We start from the raw sequence: 16,525 nt of genomic DNA, 5'->3' as shown, positions 1-16,525 counted from the left end.
CATGAATATGCTGCTGTTTTGGTCATCACACATTCTGACTGGAGTTCAGAGAATGCCGCTGACCCTGCCTCTAACAGGAGAAACCATTCACAAGACCTCACTCTGCGGCACTACCTATTCTCACGGGAAGCTGGGCAAAGAGTATACAGGACCTCTTATTTTAGTAATTTCTTGTTAGCCTAAAATCATTCCAAAATAAGTATTTTAAAGAAGACGTGGCACATACATGAGCCATTCCGGCTTTCTTTGTGAAACTGAACTTTGAGTTTAAACCCTTCAGGTGTTGGTCTTTTAAGCTGCTCCTTGCTGAATCATCAGAAAACAAACAGAAAGAAAGAACAAATTTCAGGTGTCGCCTAAAGTTCTAGAGAGCAAGGTGTGGTCAGATTCCTGACACACATGCCCACAGTCCACACCACTCTGTGTGAAGATTATACTACATATTTCTGGGTATAAAAAAAAAAAAGAAAGAAAGAAAAGGAAGGCGGAATGATTCGAAGTACAGGAATCTTATATCCTCCATTAGTTCTTGCAACAATGTTCCCCTCTATAAAATATGCCTCCTTGCCACCGACCTGACTACCAGAGAGAAGCACAGATAGTCATGCACACCTTTAACGAATGACGTTGTATCATGTCAGGGCTACTGTCTGGCAAGTTTGATTATCTGTGTGCTTTTCACAATGGATTTAACAGTTACCCAGCCTGAAGCTTCTTCCCCGTCAGGGACCATTATCCTGTCGCCAACACAGCAGGTATTGCTCTGGTGTTGAAAAAGGCAATTGCTGAGATGATATAAGACAGAAGGAGGCTTCCCTCCGAGGAGCCAGAGGAAAGTGACAACGGTATATTCTGTCCCCTGACGGTGAAAGGAGCCAGTGGTTGGAGATGTCAGTTGCTGAAGAAGATGACAAGGAAAGATTCTGTAGTTAGCAGAACTGTAGAAAACACAAACAATCCACATATTTTGATAAGCAGGGTAGGAATGTGAAAGATGAAATTCAGAAAAGCAGGAGGTAATGAGAATCAGTACAAAACCAAAACAGTCCTCAGGTTTTGAGTGGTCATAAATCAGATATTCCTAAGAAACATAATCCCAGAGAAAAAACAAAGAACAGATGAATACAATGATCTGAGTTATATATTACCATATTCAACATAGCAAGGGAGAATCTGGACATGTTTTCAAAGGAGATGAGAAGAAAATGGAGGGCACAGACCCCACTATGACTGTGCAGGATGTTTCCATAAGGTGAATTTTCAGAGAACATGTTCAAAAGATGGAAGCGGGGGCGGGGGGGGAGGGCGGGTTATCCTGGAGAAAGAAAAAAACAAAAACCAAAAACCCAAAGATGAATACAAGAGCCCAGAAGCTGTAAAATCCTTGCCAAGAAGGTGAAAAGTCAAAATGAGCTGATGCTAATGGAGAATGTCCAGGACAATGAAAGGGGCTTTAAAAACCATGTTCAGAGCATAAAGAAGACCAGCTGTTAAGAGGTGATAGAACCAACATAACTACCTGACTCCGACATTGCTCCAACCTTCCCGCTAGGGAGAATGATGTATATGGCGGAGCGAGCATTGTACTGTGGGAACTGATACCTGGGACAGGGCAAGGGGACTCCCTTCCAGAGTTCCGACCTGCCACAGCTCTGAAAGCTTCCACCGGCAATACAGACCTCTGGGAGTACCGTCATGGAGACAATGGGGAAGGGACTGGTGGGGACAGACAAATGCTCTTCTGATTTGCCAAGGAAGAGGGTATAAGAGGAGAGAAGGCAAAATTTGAGACTGAATTATTAAACAGACAGCTCATGAGTGCTTAGAACAGAAGATGATGAACTATAGGAGTTAGCATAAGATCTAAAAGGCCACATCCAGAAATTCACTGTGGATATCATGCACCCAGACTTTTACAGGCAGCTAGCAGAATGGATGTAGAAGTGGTAAGTGTCTGGTGGTTGTTTCATGATTTGTAGGCTGTTGATTAATTACTTGCTAGAACCAGGATGGAGCAGTACTTAGGGCTGAGCCCAAAGAATCATGATGTTCTGGTGTAACAGATTTGCATTTCAGTCCAAGCTGGGGAGTCTAGCTGGTTGACTGACAGCATCCAGGTCAAGAACAGCAAGCACAGGCTGAAATGAAGATCGAAAATTAATATGACAATTGTTAATAAGGACAGAGGTTTTAAAAATACTAACCTTGGCCTATGAAGAAGATTTAATATATTAAATTGTCTGTAAACTCAGCATACAGCTAGAGGTGATTGATGTGGCTTCCAAAATAATAACCACACTGGTAGATGGGCTCAACAGGAGCAATGAGAAGGTAGCGGGAAGGACTGCTGGGAGGGGGTCAGACAGCGAGCAGAGCAGAGGTCAAGACTGGGCTCTGGAGCCAGACTTTCCTCTACTTTCATCCCAGCTTGCCACTTACTAGCTGTGGAAACGGGGCCCAATGCTTAATACTGGTCTCCTCATCTATCACACGGGAAGGAAGATGGCCAATACCAATCTCATGGGGCCATTTTGAGGACTGAATGAGATAACGTATATAGACTGCTTGGAACAGTGTTTGGCACATTGGAACCACTCAGTGAATGTTACTAAAGAGAGAAAAAGGCGAGGGGTTGGGATAGTAAGACCACAATGAGAAGGTAGATCATAGTGGTTTAAAAAATGAAATATGGTTGTATGTGTGAGCGAACCCAACTTAACTGGTGCTGGTCCATTCTTTTCTGGTACAGCCATATAAGAGAAGCAGTAACAGTCCCACTGCATTCTTCACAGGCTGAACCTCAAACTGTGTGCTGTGTTCAGTCTAGGTGTCACAATTGGAGAAGGCCACTGTCAACAAAGACAACAAAGGACCAAACCCAAGGAGGAGGGTTCTCCCAACCTTGTGTTATGTACAATGAATTTTCAAAACTTGTGACCTAGTGACCAGGAAAGGAAAGACCACGGTCTTCAAATATGTGGATTTGTTTGGGGCAGAACAAGGCAAATCCCATGCAACTCGGGAGGTAAAGGAGATGATCTGGAGGGTGTTATAGGGTGGCAGGGCAGCCCAGTCCAAGGAAAGCCCCTGTAAGATGATGTACCCAACAGGGAATCTGCTGCTTTCTAGAACAGGGAGAACTGGCCTGGAAATCTTCAGTAGAACCCGGGTGGCTGGCTGTCAGGGATATGGGAGGTTAGGTGAAATCACTTTAAAGGTCATTTCTGACCCTAATATTCTATGATTTTGGAGATAAAATGGCCCAGCGTAGCTTCAGCTGCAGCAATTTTTTAAAAGATTTTATTTATTTCTTAACAGAGAGAGAGAGACCACAAGTAGGCATAGCGGCAGGCAGAGGGAGAGGGAGAAGCAGGCTCTCCACTGAGCAGGGAGCCCAACGTGGGCCTCGATCCCAGGACCCTGGGATAATGACCCAAGCCAAAGGCAGCCACTTAATCAACTGAGCCATCCAGGTGCCCCTCAGCTGCAGCAGCATTTAGATGTAAGCCAGCATTATCCCCTGCAATGCAGTCAGTAGGTTTGCCCTGCAGCCTTGGTCATGCCAAATGAGCATCAAGGGTGACTCTGATTAAAACCAACCAACCAACAAATACCTAAATGAACTAGAGGAAACTTAACTGAAGTTTACTCAACCACATATAACCGGAGGGAGATTGAGCCTAAGAATATAGGATTCAAGCAGTTCTTACTGCCTCCCTTATCCTGTTTCCAGTGTTGTAGTCTGGGGGGGTGGTGGTGAAGGAGAGGAGCATATGCGGTAAGCCTGAGCGTGCATCCTCATAAGCCAGGTTAAAAGGGCAAGGGGGATCATAACAAATCGCAAGCTGTCAGTCGGCCACACACTTTCAGAACACAGGAATACAAAGAACTTGGAGAAAAGGGAGCAAGAGAAAACTTTTTGGTACTTCTCTGAAAAACCCCATGATTCCTCCTGGAAGGAGGCAAATGAGACTAACACCAGCTTCATCTTTAAGGGAGGCCAGAGGCATTTTTTGTACACAAACAGCACGTGTGGTGCTGTATGCTGAGGCAGCGGAAGGGCTCGTCTCATGAATCCAAGAGGAGCAGATGGTCTGTGGGAACTGAGGAAGGACTTTTCCCTCCTGGGCAGAGGATGGCACGGCACTAGGGACTGGAAGCCACAGGGGGTGGAGCCTTGCCTGGCTTTGCAGCCCCACACCTACCAGGATAGAAAACAGGGTGAGTAGTTGGGAGAACAGCTCTCTATCCAGTCTCATGGGCAACAGTGTACGATTTAAGTCTTCTATTTAACAGGCTGTGCAGTAACAGTAAGACCATTCACCAGAGCATTGTTTGGAAAAGCTAAACACAGAAATCGCTAAGATGTCCAAGAGTTAACAGGTAGTTACGTAGTGAGTGGTGGAACATTCAGAAAAAACCTACATGTGTTGATAACAGAACAACAGTGAGGATTGTATTATTAAGAGAAAAATGGGAGGTAGAGCATGTAGTGGAAACACACACACACACATACACACACCCATGCATATATACTTGTGCTTGAGGGATGCTTTCTTGGAAGTGAATCATCTCTAGGTGCGTGGTTACACCACAGACACTGTGGAGATGTCTTCCAGGCCTCCAGTGCTAGAAATGGTGCCTTGAGTCCCACCCAGTGCCTTGAGGACACCAGCTGCCTCCTGCCATAATTTCACCTTCCGTCTCTCCTTCAGGCATTGCTAACCGACCCTGCTAAAGCTGCGATGATTTTATGAGATGTTATAAAATATCCAATGATTTCCATAGATCCCTCTTTTTTAAAAAAAATTAAGATGTAATTCACATTATCATAAAATTCGTCATTTTTTTAAAAAGTACAATTCACTGGTTTTAGTATCCTCATAAGGTTCCCATCTCCATCCTATCACCAGTGCCCAACAGCAGAACATTTTCATCACCCCAGAAAAAAGGCCCCATACCCCTGACATTCAATTCCATTCATTTTTTCCAATGTCTATTTAGATCCTTTTCCCATTTTTTCTCCCCTTACCCAATTGAGTTATTTGTCTGTTTATTACTGAACTCTAAGAGTTTTTCATGTATCCTGTATACAAGTCTCCTCAGATATATGATTTGCAAATATTTTCTCCCATTCTGTGGGCTGTCTTTTCACTTTCTTGATGGAACCCTTTGAAACACAGAAGTTTTTAATTTTGATGAAGGCCAACTTATTGATTTTTTTTCCCCTTTTGGTCATTTGTACTTAGGTTTAAGAAACTGGTGCCTATTCCAAAGGCCATGAAGACTCATACCTATGATTTTTGTCTAACAGTTTTATAGTTTCCACTCTTATATGTGGGTCTTTGATCCATGTTGAGTTGGTTTTTGTATGTGGCATGAAGCAGAAGGTCTAACTTCATTCTTCTGTATGTGGATATCCAGTTGTCCCATGGCCATTTGTTGAAAAGACTATTCTTTCATTCACTGAACGGTCTTGGCACCCATCAAAAAAAAACTGACCATAAAAGAAAGAAGAGTTTGTTTCTAGGCTTTTAATTTTCTTCCATTAGTCTACATGTCTGACCTTATGCCAGTATCACACTATGGTGATTACTGTAGTTCTGTGCTAAGTATTGGAATTGGGAAGGGTGAGTCCTCACCCTTTGTTATTCTTCAAGACTATTTTAGCTATTCGTTCTGGATCCCTTGAATTTCCGTATGAACTTCAGGATCAGCTTGTCCATTTCTGCAAAAAAAAAAAAAAAATAGGCAGCTGAAATTCTGACACTGGCTCCATAGGTCAGTACAGGGAGTACTGTCATTTTATCAATCTTCAGTCTTCCAACTCGTGAACTGCAAGATGTTTTTCCATTTATTTGGTTCTTCTTTAATTTCTTTTAGCAATGTTTTGTAGTTTCCAGTATATGCGTTGCACTTCTGTGTTAAATTTATTCCTAAGTATTTAATTATTTTTATGTTATTATAAATGAATTTGTTTTCCTGATTTCATTTTCAGATTATTTATACCTGTCCAAACTTCTATTTATTGACCTTGTATCCTGTAACCTTACTGAACTTGTGATTAGTTCTAAGAGTTTTTTTGCAGGGAGGATTCTTAGGATTTCCTGCATATAACATAATGTTATCTAGGAAAAGAGACAGTTTTACTTCTTCCTTTCCAAGCTGGATGCCTTCTATTTCACTTTCTTGCCTAACTGCCTTGGCTAGAACCTCCAGTGCAATCTTGAGTGGACGCATAATCCCTCTTTTCCATTCTTTCTCTCCTCAACTGCTGACAGGGAAGAGGAAGAAGTCATTTTTTTATAGAGTACATTTTAAAGTGTAGCAGAATATTCTTCTTTTGGGTCTTTGTAGCAGGTCCAGGCAAATACCTGCATTATTTTTTGGTCAGCCATTCTGGGTCAGAACTATTGGCCAAAACACAAACAAAATGGCCATGTTAGGGGGAAGGATTCATTGAGGATGAGAGTTTTTCTCAATGGGAAACTAACATTCATTAGCCAAGAATGTAATGTATATCATACTAGGACCGGCTAGGTGAATGAAATGTCCTCAGAGGAAGGGCAAAATAAGAGTGAATTATTATAGATCAGTTTAGGTATTCGAATTATTTTTTAAGGAAAATATTTCACAGGCAAGTGGGGTTATAATGAATCAGCACCACACAGGGCAATACAGAAGTATGCGTACATACTTAAAAAATTAATTTTCAGAAGGATTCACAAGAAAATGCTAGCAGGGATTATCTTAAGGCAAAGACTCCAACGGTGGGGATGAAATTGTACATCTTTCTAAATTTGTTTGGATTTTCCTGTTATGCACTTTTAACTAAGCAGTGATTATGAACTGTTTTATTTCTTCTTTATGTTTTTTTAGACTTAAAAACCCCTACCAAATGTAATTGCAAAAATGAAACACTGTGTACAGTAAATATGTAATTAAAGACCTATCAAGGAGAATTCCATCCCTCCCTTAGAAATACCTGAGTGATGAGTAACCAGGGAATGGTCTAGAAAAATGAACAGGGAGTGTTATTTGAGTTCAAATATTCAGGACATGTCTGTCATCCTTGCCGGGTAAAAGAAGTGAGAATTGAGGGAGTCCCTCCAACAGGAAACAGGAATTGAGTGGGCAGCTCAGGGGGATAGAGCTGGTCTTCGAAACAACAGGAAAGCGCAGATTTTGTTTCTGGCGAGCTGAGAGCCTTCAAGTTTTTCAGAAAATGCTGGCACAGCTACAGCCCTGTCCTGTCACGAAAGGGTAGAAACTGTCTACATAGCTAGCTTGCTAGTGAGTGTAGTTCTAAAAAAGAGAACTAGACAGAAACAATGACGGTGAAGGGGGTCCTGGGCCTAAGGGATGGAGTGGAGGTTAGGAAGTGCCAGATACACATGAGGAGACGTCAGGAACCGTGCAGGCCAGTTTCAGTGGCTGGAACCCGAAGTCATAGAGGAGACAAGGAGTGTTTTCTTCTCAGGGTCGTGGTCAGATTCTGTATAGAATGCCGGGGAAATTGTATGGAGTGGAGCCAGAGGGGACACCAGCAGGGCCCTAATGTAAAGATTAGACCAGAAGTACGTTCCCGGAAGGTATGAAGATTCCATTTGTCTCAGAAGCATTGCCAAGTTAATTCTTACCTCAAGCTATTAGTTTGAGCATCTTTGTTTAATGTTCAAACTTTTTTTTGTTTGTTTTTGCTTTTAATCCTATCTTTTCATTTGTAACCAGGCACTCTTGCCTCCCTTACCCTCTCCCTTTTTAAACATCCTCTTAACTTCTTAAGAAAACTACATTTTGGGGCAGTCTAGTGAATTGCAAGCTTGTCAAGAGGAAAGGTAGGTGTTTCCAGGCTCTGGTGGGTAAAGAGAGAGGAGCAGGGTGCCTGTGTGGTCGCCAGGGGAGGGTAGCAACAGCGAAAGAGATAGAAACCAGAAGAAACCGGAAGAGATAGTGGGGCTGGCTGTGGGGGCTGGGTCCTTGTGACCTCTGTCATTCAGCAAACATTGACCAGGTGTCAGAGGGTCTAGATGAACCCCTGGAAATGGACAATACTGACCCGTTTTGGATCCACCAAAATGGAAATTCTCTGTGATTCAACCCAATACATGTATTCTAACTGATTTGTATGTATTCATCACATTATCCACCACACCCACCTCTGAAGAAGACTGTTGTGTTATAATTCCCGTGTTATAATTCCCATGTTATAGTGAGGACACCAAAGCTCACTGTGCTTGTGGAACTTCCAAAGGTCAAACAGCAAGTTGAGGCATCAAGATGGCACTCAAATCCAGGCACTCCGGCTTCCAAGCTTGGTCTCTAAACCCTAAACTATCCTCCAGGCTTGAGATCTGAAGACCTACAAGCTCTGGAGAGAGCCCAGGCCTGCATTCTCAGACGATTTTTCTCTAAAATGAGGCAGGACAGATCAGGTTTTGGCCAAGAAGGAACTGGGACTGTTGCCTTTGACTCTGTTATAGTCATACATAACAAACTTCACAAAGCCCACAAATTCAACCACTTCCTTTCGTGGGTCAGTTCTTATCTGCCATCAGAGAACGCTTTACATCATATTATTAGAAGCCTTCTCTGAAGCTGTATTGACACTTCAACCAGTTTTGAATATCACCCAATGAGCCAACTGGGAAGAGCATCCCAAGCTCTTCTAAACCCAGGTGTGGCTTCCTGAAATGGCTACCCAATTCCATCTGGCTTGGAGACTCTGTATCTCTGATCATGCATGATCTCACAGGCTCGGTAATCTTCCCAGAACTCCCATTTCATTATGTCATTCCTGGAACTGAAAATAGCTCCTCAGTGCCCGGACGGTCACATGCAAAATCTTGAATCTGGCCTCTAGGGAACTCCATTACTTAGCCTGTCCTTCCCTCGCCCCTTTGGTCTCACGGGTTCCTGATGTTTATTCTCTCCAGGAAGCTCATTCTCACTAATGGCGCATTTCCACAAATAATCTATTGTATATGCCTGCCAGGCTTTGCTCCTTGAATTTTCTTCCTTCCAGCTCTTTCCCAGTCTCAATGTTAGCCCTTCTTACCATCCCAGCTTAAACCTCACACCTTCCCAGTTGCCCTTTCTAGCTAGGCCTACCAATAGTAACCTCTCGGTCCTAAGAACTCTGAGGACACAGCCTAGGGTTTTTCTATCTACTGTCTTGTGACCAGTATTTCAACTCTATGTAAATAATATAGAAATCTCAGGGACGGAGGCTGTGTCATCTATGACGTTCATTTCTTCAACATGTATCAAGTACCCATTCAGTGCCCAACCTTGTGGGAAACAAAGGTAAGGAAGACATAGTCCCTGGGTTCAAAAGGCTCATGACCCAGAAGAAAGATGCATTAGGTTAGATCATATGAAACTGCTGTTTCCGTTGGTTAAAAATGGTCAAATATTGACAACATAACTTGATTCTTTCTAAATATAATTGTCTAATGACATAGTACGATCAGGGATGGAGGCATAACCGGAGCATTTAGGAAGTAGAGATGAGGGTCATGTGCTTATCTTGTCAGGCGAGAGCCTGAGACTTCTGGAATGCAGTGATATGTGTGCTGAATTGTGATGATTCGGAGTCATGTGACAAGGGGAGGCTATTCTAATAGAGACAACTTGAAGACAAGACAAGGAGGTAAGAAAGAGCAAGTAGACAGTAGATGTTATGGGCCGCATTATAGCTCTTCAAAGTTTTTATGTGGAAGCCCTAATGCTGAGTACCTTAGAAGGTGACTCCATTTAGAGACAGGGCCTTTAAAAGAGTGAGGTCAGTTAAAATGAGGCATTTCCTTGGTACCCTTTACAAAAAGAGGCGATGCAGACGTACAAAGGGACACTAGGAGGGCAGACACGCTGAGGGGGTACTGCATGAGGACTCAACGAGAAGGGGCAAGGAGAGAGGCTGCAGAAGAAGGCAAGCCTGTTGACCCCTCGATCTTGGACTTTAAGCCTCCAGAAGTGTAAGAAGTACATTTGCACATACCGGCCTGTGGTAGCTTGTTACGGAAGCCCTGGAAAACTGATACTGCGGGCAGCTAGGGGGTGAAAGCAAATGATGGCAAGAGCGATGATCCCGGGCTCCAGGAACTGAGCCCTGCTTCAGGCTCTCTGCTTGGCGGGGAGCCTGCTTCTCCCTCTGCTTCTCTCCCTGCTCACGAGAGCCAGATGACAGATTCCCAGAACAGAAGAGTCATCAATAGTACCAAACAAAGCAGAGGAGTTGCAGTAATATACAGACTGGAATATGTTTACAGAACCTGGTGACCAGAAGGGCAAAATTACCTCAGGAAAAAAGTATAGTTTCCCTAGACTCATGACCCTGGCCCATGGTCCAAAGTGATGTGAGCTTCCTTCTCCCTTCATATATGGATCCCTCCTTCCCTTCTTCCTCATGAGCAGAGGGTCTAAAGCTCACTTAGATATATATAAGTTCTAGATTTGCATCAATGCGTGCACATTTCCACTGCCACCTCTGGAACTAGAAATGTGTCTCTAGTTACACTGAGACCTGTAAGTTATCTCTCGGGCTTCTGAGAAGTCAGAGAGTTGTGGATGTTGATGTGTTTATAGAACTGAAGGAAGAACATGGCTGATGGCCTCCGTTTTCCCTGGGGGATGGGAGGCAAGTGAAGGCACGAAGAGCGGGGAAGGGAGGATGGATACTAAAGGCCATGGGGAAGGGAGCTGCCTAGGGAAGAGGGAAAGGATTTGTTCCCAGCCTGCAGGGCCGGTGGAGCCTGAAGTGGGCATACTGGGACTCTGGGACCCCAGGATGGAGGAGCAGCAGGGCCTGGGCCCTGGGCTAGAGGTGGGTGTGTGGCAGCGACAAGGGACTCTCAAAGGAGGGGAGCTTTCCCACGAGGCAGGTTTGGGTGGCTGCGAGTGGATGAGTTCCCACATGTGGGTGGGAAAATATTGCTATGTTCTTCAAGGATCAGAAATAAAAATTTTGAGAAAAACTTCCGAGGTGAAAGCTTCATGTATACTAGAGGTATACATGTAGACTAACTTCAAAAGTCTTATTGTTTATTTTTCAAGATTTTATTTATTTATTTGAGAGAGTGGACGGGGGGTGCAGAGCATGAGCAGGGGGAGGGCAGAGGGAGAAGCAGGCTCCACACTGAGCAGGGAGCCCGAAGCGGGGCTCGATCCCCAGACCTTGGGATCATGACCTGAGCCAAGGCAGATGACTGAACCACCCAGGCGCCCCTAAAGTCTTATAGTTTTAAGTGGAACATACAGTACTTAGGCATCATGCAAACTCACAGAGCCTGTGGCATGCAGATCACATTTTGTCCGTGGAGACTTGCCTAGTTGGGACTTCCCTGGGAATCATAATATGACCAGGGAATGAGGCACTTATGAGGAAGGCAGGAGAAGCTCTCTGTGCTTCTCCAGAGTTCTGTCGTCTTGTGTAAGCAGTAGCTAGAAGAAAGAGCCACACTGGATTTGGGGCCTGTCGGTGCCCCTCAACGTGATATATTTTCACATTTTTGTCAACACGAGCCCAACTTTAACAATGAATCCAGAAAAGAGGGGAAGTGATAATAAATCACAAACAATAAAAAACCAACAGCAATTTATTCTGACCCTGCCACCGTAGCTCTTCCAGCCCACAGGCCTGTCAGAGTAAAGCTAGCTAATGCAGAGTAAAGCACTTTAGAGAGAGAACGCAGGAATCCTACAGTGCCCGGGGAACAGAGGCACGAGAGCCTTGCAGAAGGCCCTTCGCATCTTCCCAGGCAAGAGTCACCACTGCTGCAAGGTCAAGGGTAGGGTGGGGGTGGAAACAAGAGGAGAGCAGAGTGGTGGCAGCCAGGCAGAGTAGGATAGCAGCAAGATCAGCTTCGCCTGGCACACAGTTGTGCCCAGGGCCAGTGGACAAGTGAGGGAGAGTCGGAGGAGAGCCACTAGGGTCTGGTCTACGGGAAAAGCGTCTTTAATAATTAACAAATGAGAAAAGGCGTGGAGTCAGTAATGTGACCCCCTAACCTTCTGAGCAAATCACCAGGCCTCAAGAGCCTGCAGCCACGTTAAAGGCTTCCCAGCCAAGAAAGGCTGAGAAGGAAAACACAGGAACTGTTGTAACCAAATGAATCTCACAACCAAGTCAATCCAGGACACATCTGATGAGAGCCATGCTCAACACTGGATATATGGAAGACACGACTGGGAAACAGTTCTTGTAAATGACTAAAATTAGCAAGCCAGAGCCAAGTGCAATTTTAGTTTTTCCTCTTCTCACTTTGTTAATACTTCAATATCTGTAATCAACACAATGTCAGGTTTTCTTTTTTCCCTGATAGGTAGCAGAATAATCAGACACATGCACTCATGTGTCAAAAGACAAAGATACTCGGTCCAAGGACACTTTTCATTAACTCTGGCCTTCACGTCCTTCCACCATTCAAGATACCTGCAGTGGGTTTTTGTTTTTGTTTTTAACGGAGTTCCTTAAAGGCAGAGAGAAAGTGTGTAGGGAAGAGAAGGTCGTTTCAATCCCTGGATTCCAATTTCTGTTCTGCTCTGGATTGGCTGCGTGATGCTGGACCCCTTAATCCCTCTTTCTGAGCTATGAGTCATCTAAGTGAAGACGCTGACTAGCCAGCAGGAGAGTTGGGGAAGGACTGGCAGCAGAGCAGAAGGAAACCCAGGAGAGTGTGACACAGAAGCCCAAAGAAGAAAGTGTTTTTAGAAGGAGGGAGTGGTCGACCATGTTGAAAGCTGCTACAAAGATGAGTAAGAGAAGTTTCTATTTTCTCTGTCAACACCAAGGCATGAGGAACATATCAAGACACAAACCAAGACTTCTAAATTGTTCTTGATCCATCATTTCAAGGCCATGGGCTATCTTAAGGAGGGGGTGGAAATAGCATCTTTGATTACTGTCTTGTTATAAGTGACTTCTTTTCCAAGGTCTTATTTGCATATGACGCCAAAATAAAATCTGAGGATAAATTTTTATAACTCTCATTCTTTTTTTTTCTCTCACTTTCAGTAATTTCTAGGCTTTCTATGCCCATTTAAGGGAGAGTTCTAAAGGATGGGAGTAAACTAAACCTTGACTATATAATTCGGTGCAGGTTCAGAAGCATTTCCTCTTCATTGTAAGCGCAGCCGATAACAAGAGTTTCCATACCGATGTGCAACAAATCTTCCAAATGCAGTCATTTCATGGTTAGCCTAAATTTAGGCAAACACAATTTCTGAATACTAAGAAAAAGAAAAACAAATGCCATAATAAGCTTTCCAGCACAAGGGTCTAAAAATAGCATATTCTTCTCCCAGCTCTACACACACAGGAAAAGCTCCTGGCCATCAGGGCCGGCAGGGTTGATCACAGCTCCACCCAGTCCACAGAGAAGGCTCTCCGCATGTACGTACTGACTTCCCCGTGTGCGGCTGGCCTGCTTATAACCCAAGAGCACATTTCATCAACAAACGTTCATGGCGACACCCGCCCTCTCGCCACACCGATTTCCCGAGCTCCCCAAATTTAACGTCTAACAAAACTGGGACTTTCGCTTTTCCTTCCGATGTCTTGGAGGTCTCACCAAATGGCCTCACCGTCTATGCAGCGGCTCAAGTCAAAAGCCTAGAATTATTCTGGACGCTCTCATCTCCCTCTTCGCCACACTCGAAAGACCCACCAGAGTGGCCACACCCCATGCAGCCGTGCTGCACAAAAGCACCAGCCAGAGTCCCTGGAGTCAGGCTGGGCTCCGTGCATTGTCCTCAAACTTCAGTCTCAGTGGGCAGTCCCTGTGAACGGGGGTGGGAGGTGGTTATTTAAAAATAAACAACTGGGACGCCTGGGTGGCTCAGTCAGTTAAGCGTCTCCCTTTGACTTGAGTCGTGACCCCAGGGTCCTGGGATCGAGTCCCACAATGGGCTCCTTGCTCAGCAGGGAACCTGCTTCTCCCTCTGCCTCTGCCTGCCACTCTGCCTGCTTGCGCTCTCTTTCTCTCTGACAAATAACTAAAAGAAAATCTTTACAAAAACTAACTAACTAACTAAATAAATAAAAATAAAAACAAACAACCAAACTGGTTCAGGCTGGCTTCTGCCCCAAAGATAGACTGGCCTTGACATCTACACTGGGCAGGGCGGGGGGGGGGGGACACTGCTGGATGGCTGTCTCCCCACCTGTCTGAGGGCAGATTCCACACCCCTGGCTGTTGTGGAGAGGGGGCAGGACCAAAGTTTCTATTGTCATAATAATCGCAGTATTCCTGGGGCCTAGGCTTGGGCTTGCAGATAAGTAACTATTTAGAGAAATGAAGAAAACAAGCAAAGCAGAGGGGCAGAACTGGAAAAAATGGCAAGAAGCAATCCTACAAGTAAGTGCGGCAAGACACACGTGGACACCACACACAGGAGCCGGAGTAGAAGCTTCCCCACGCATGGGAGTGGCCTCCTGCTGGGAGGACCCAAAACAAAAGGGCCCACTGACACCAATATGTGTTACTACTAAACACTTCGGAATCAGTATTTTCCTAAAGGGCTGTTATAGCTGTTGCTGTTGTTCTTTTGGCTTTAAAGGGTTACTGTCTGTCAGGCTACCAAACCTCCGCCTTGTCCAAGTCCTCAATCACCACACGAAGTGACTATTAGAACTTCAAACAAGTCCTGGTCCTGGAAATGGCCTTGTGTCCGTGTTTCCTCAGCAGAGACACCAGGAAACATCAGAAGGCAAATCCAAACGCCCGCCCTGAAGGACTTCAAACAGGGCAATCATGTCCCTGGGAGGATGGGTGACCTAACCCAACGTGATTTAAGAAGGAAACACAGCAGATCTAATAGATGGCCCCGATGCCCATCTTGAAGGAAAAGAGGTGGGGGACAAAGGGAGAGAAGGGGAAGAGAGCTCATGGCGCTTTACCTCAGCACCTGCATTTCCTGGGGGGAGTTCCGCACTTCGTCCTGGAGGCGAAGCCAGCGCAGACATGCCTTCAGCTCCTGCTGCTCCTGCGCCTCGTGGGGGGCCAGCTGCTCAGGGCCACAGACACACAAACACATGCGCACAGAACACAGTCACTGTTGTCCTCGTGCAGGGTCACAGCTGCCCAACAGAGCAGCTTGCTCAGTTTCAGGGTGAAAACACTGTGCCTGGCCACCCCATCAGAAAAGTCTGAGGGGCAAGGGGTCTGGGAGGTCCTCACACGAAGACTCAGCCCCTCACTCTTCTGCCGGTGATGGCGCTGTGCCGGGTTGTCTGCCTCACACACCCGGGGGGCCCAGAAAAGGCAGGCTTCCGTAAAGGGTCGTTTCCACTGAGTCCTTCCAGCCCTTTGCGGCTCTGTCTTGCTGCACAGGGTGGGGACTGGCCCCTCCATTTACCTCCTACTTTTCCCAGCCCTCGGTTTGGTTAAGGGCTGTTTACAGTGGAGCCTGCTAATGCGGCCCAGATGATTCTGTTTGCATATAACCCAAGTGTACTGCCTGGATTCACTCTGGGGGAGGGGGACGCCATCACACCCTGGCCTGCTGGCGAGAATGGGCCGCGGCCGCTGGGCTCATGAGGCCCCACGGCTCAAGCCTCTGTAAGGGAGGGCACTAGAACAGCCACCTGGGAGGGACATATCAGTCTCAACAAGCATTTCTGGAAATGAAAGATCCTTTAGAGTTGATTCAACAGGTATTTACCGAGTCTCTGCCAGACCCTGGGTCCATTACGGACAGAGTCTGTCAGAACACAGGCCATCAGAGTACAGCGGTGGTAGAGGTTAAGGAAGAGATGCTCTCTGGCCAGCCAGGTGAGTCAGAAGGCTTCCCTGAGTAGGTGGTGGGGCCTGTGTTGGTCCCCCCAAGGGAAGCAGGAGTCAGCCCAGGGAGGAGGAATTTCAGGAAGAAGGAAAGCATGTGCAAGGTTCAAGGGGCCTGGAAAGAGCATGATGTGTTTAGAGGATGGTGAGGGGTATAGTCAGGCGGGGAGCAAGCTATTATCTCGGGAGAGACAGGTGCCAAGTAGCCAGCAGCAGGCAGATGAGCCACAGGTTCTGTGTTCCCTGTTGCTAGGGAACGAATCATGAGTGGAAAATTCATATGTTGAAGCCCTAACCCCGAATGTGACTGTATTTGGAGATGGGACCTTTAAGGGGGTAATTAAAATTGATGAGGTTATTATTGTGGTCCCTGGTCCAATAGGACGGGTGGCCTTACAAGAAAAGGAAGAGACACCAGAGCTCTCTATATGTGCACAGAGGAATGGCCACGGGAGAACACAGAGAGGAGGTGACCACCACCAAGCCAAGGGAAGAAGGTGTCACGGGAATCCAAGCCTGTCAGCACCTTGATCTTGGACTTCCGGCCTTCAGAACTAGGGGAAAACAAGTGTTGTTCAAGCCCGCCCGGTTTGTGGTATTATGTTACAGCAGCCTGAGCTAAGACTCCTGTGAAGGAGGTCAGACCTTACCCAGGTTGATGACAAGTTATGTGATGTAATCTTGCAATGAATTCAATTCCCTTCTCCCTATGGAACACCACTCTCTATCCTCGTTCAGCGGTT

General features: G+C 45.7%; 1 protein-coding gene across 12 annotated transcripts in view; it reads right to left on the bottom strand.

Annotated features, from left to right (window-relative positions):
- The window catches only part of AOPEP (aminopeptidase O (putative)), a 339,093-nt gene that overhangs the window by 127,421 nt on the left and 195,147 nt on the right, over positions 1–16,525 (bottom strand). For 8 of the 12 annotated variants that reach the window (XR_006608428.1, XM_013048337.2, XM_004777384.3 and 5 more), the window contains one exon: positions 14,900–15,006. Coding sequence is in view for 11 of the 12 variants with exons in the window: in XM_013048337.2 (XP_012903791.1) it covers positions 14,900–15,006 (107 nt within the window). In the remaining variant the exon portion in view is untranslated. The other 4 variants (XM_004777387.3, XM_004777386.3, XM_004777389.3 and 1 more) reach the window with 4 other exon arrangements.

The sequence above is a fragment of the Mustela putorius genome, unplaced genomic scaffold, assembly GCF_011764305.1.
Source record: "Mustela putorius furo isolate JIRA1106 unplaced genomic scaffold, ASM1176430v1.1 tig00000876_pilon_pilon_pilon, whole genome shotgun sequence".
Classification (NCBI taxonomy): domain Eukaryota; kingdom Metazoa; phylum Chordata; class Mammalia; order Carnivora; family Mustelidae; genus Mustela; species Mustela putorius.
This window is presented reverse-complemented; position numbering and strand designations above follow the sequence as displayed.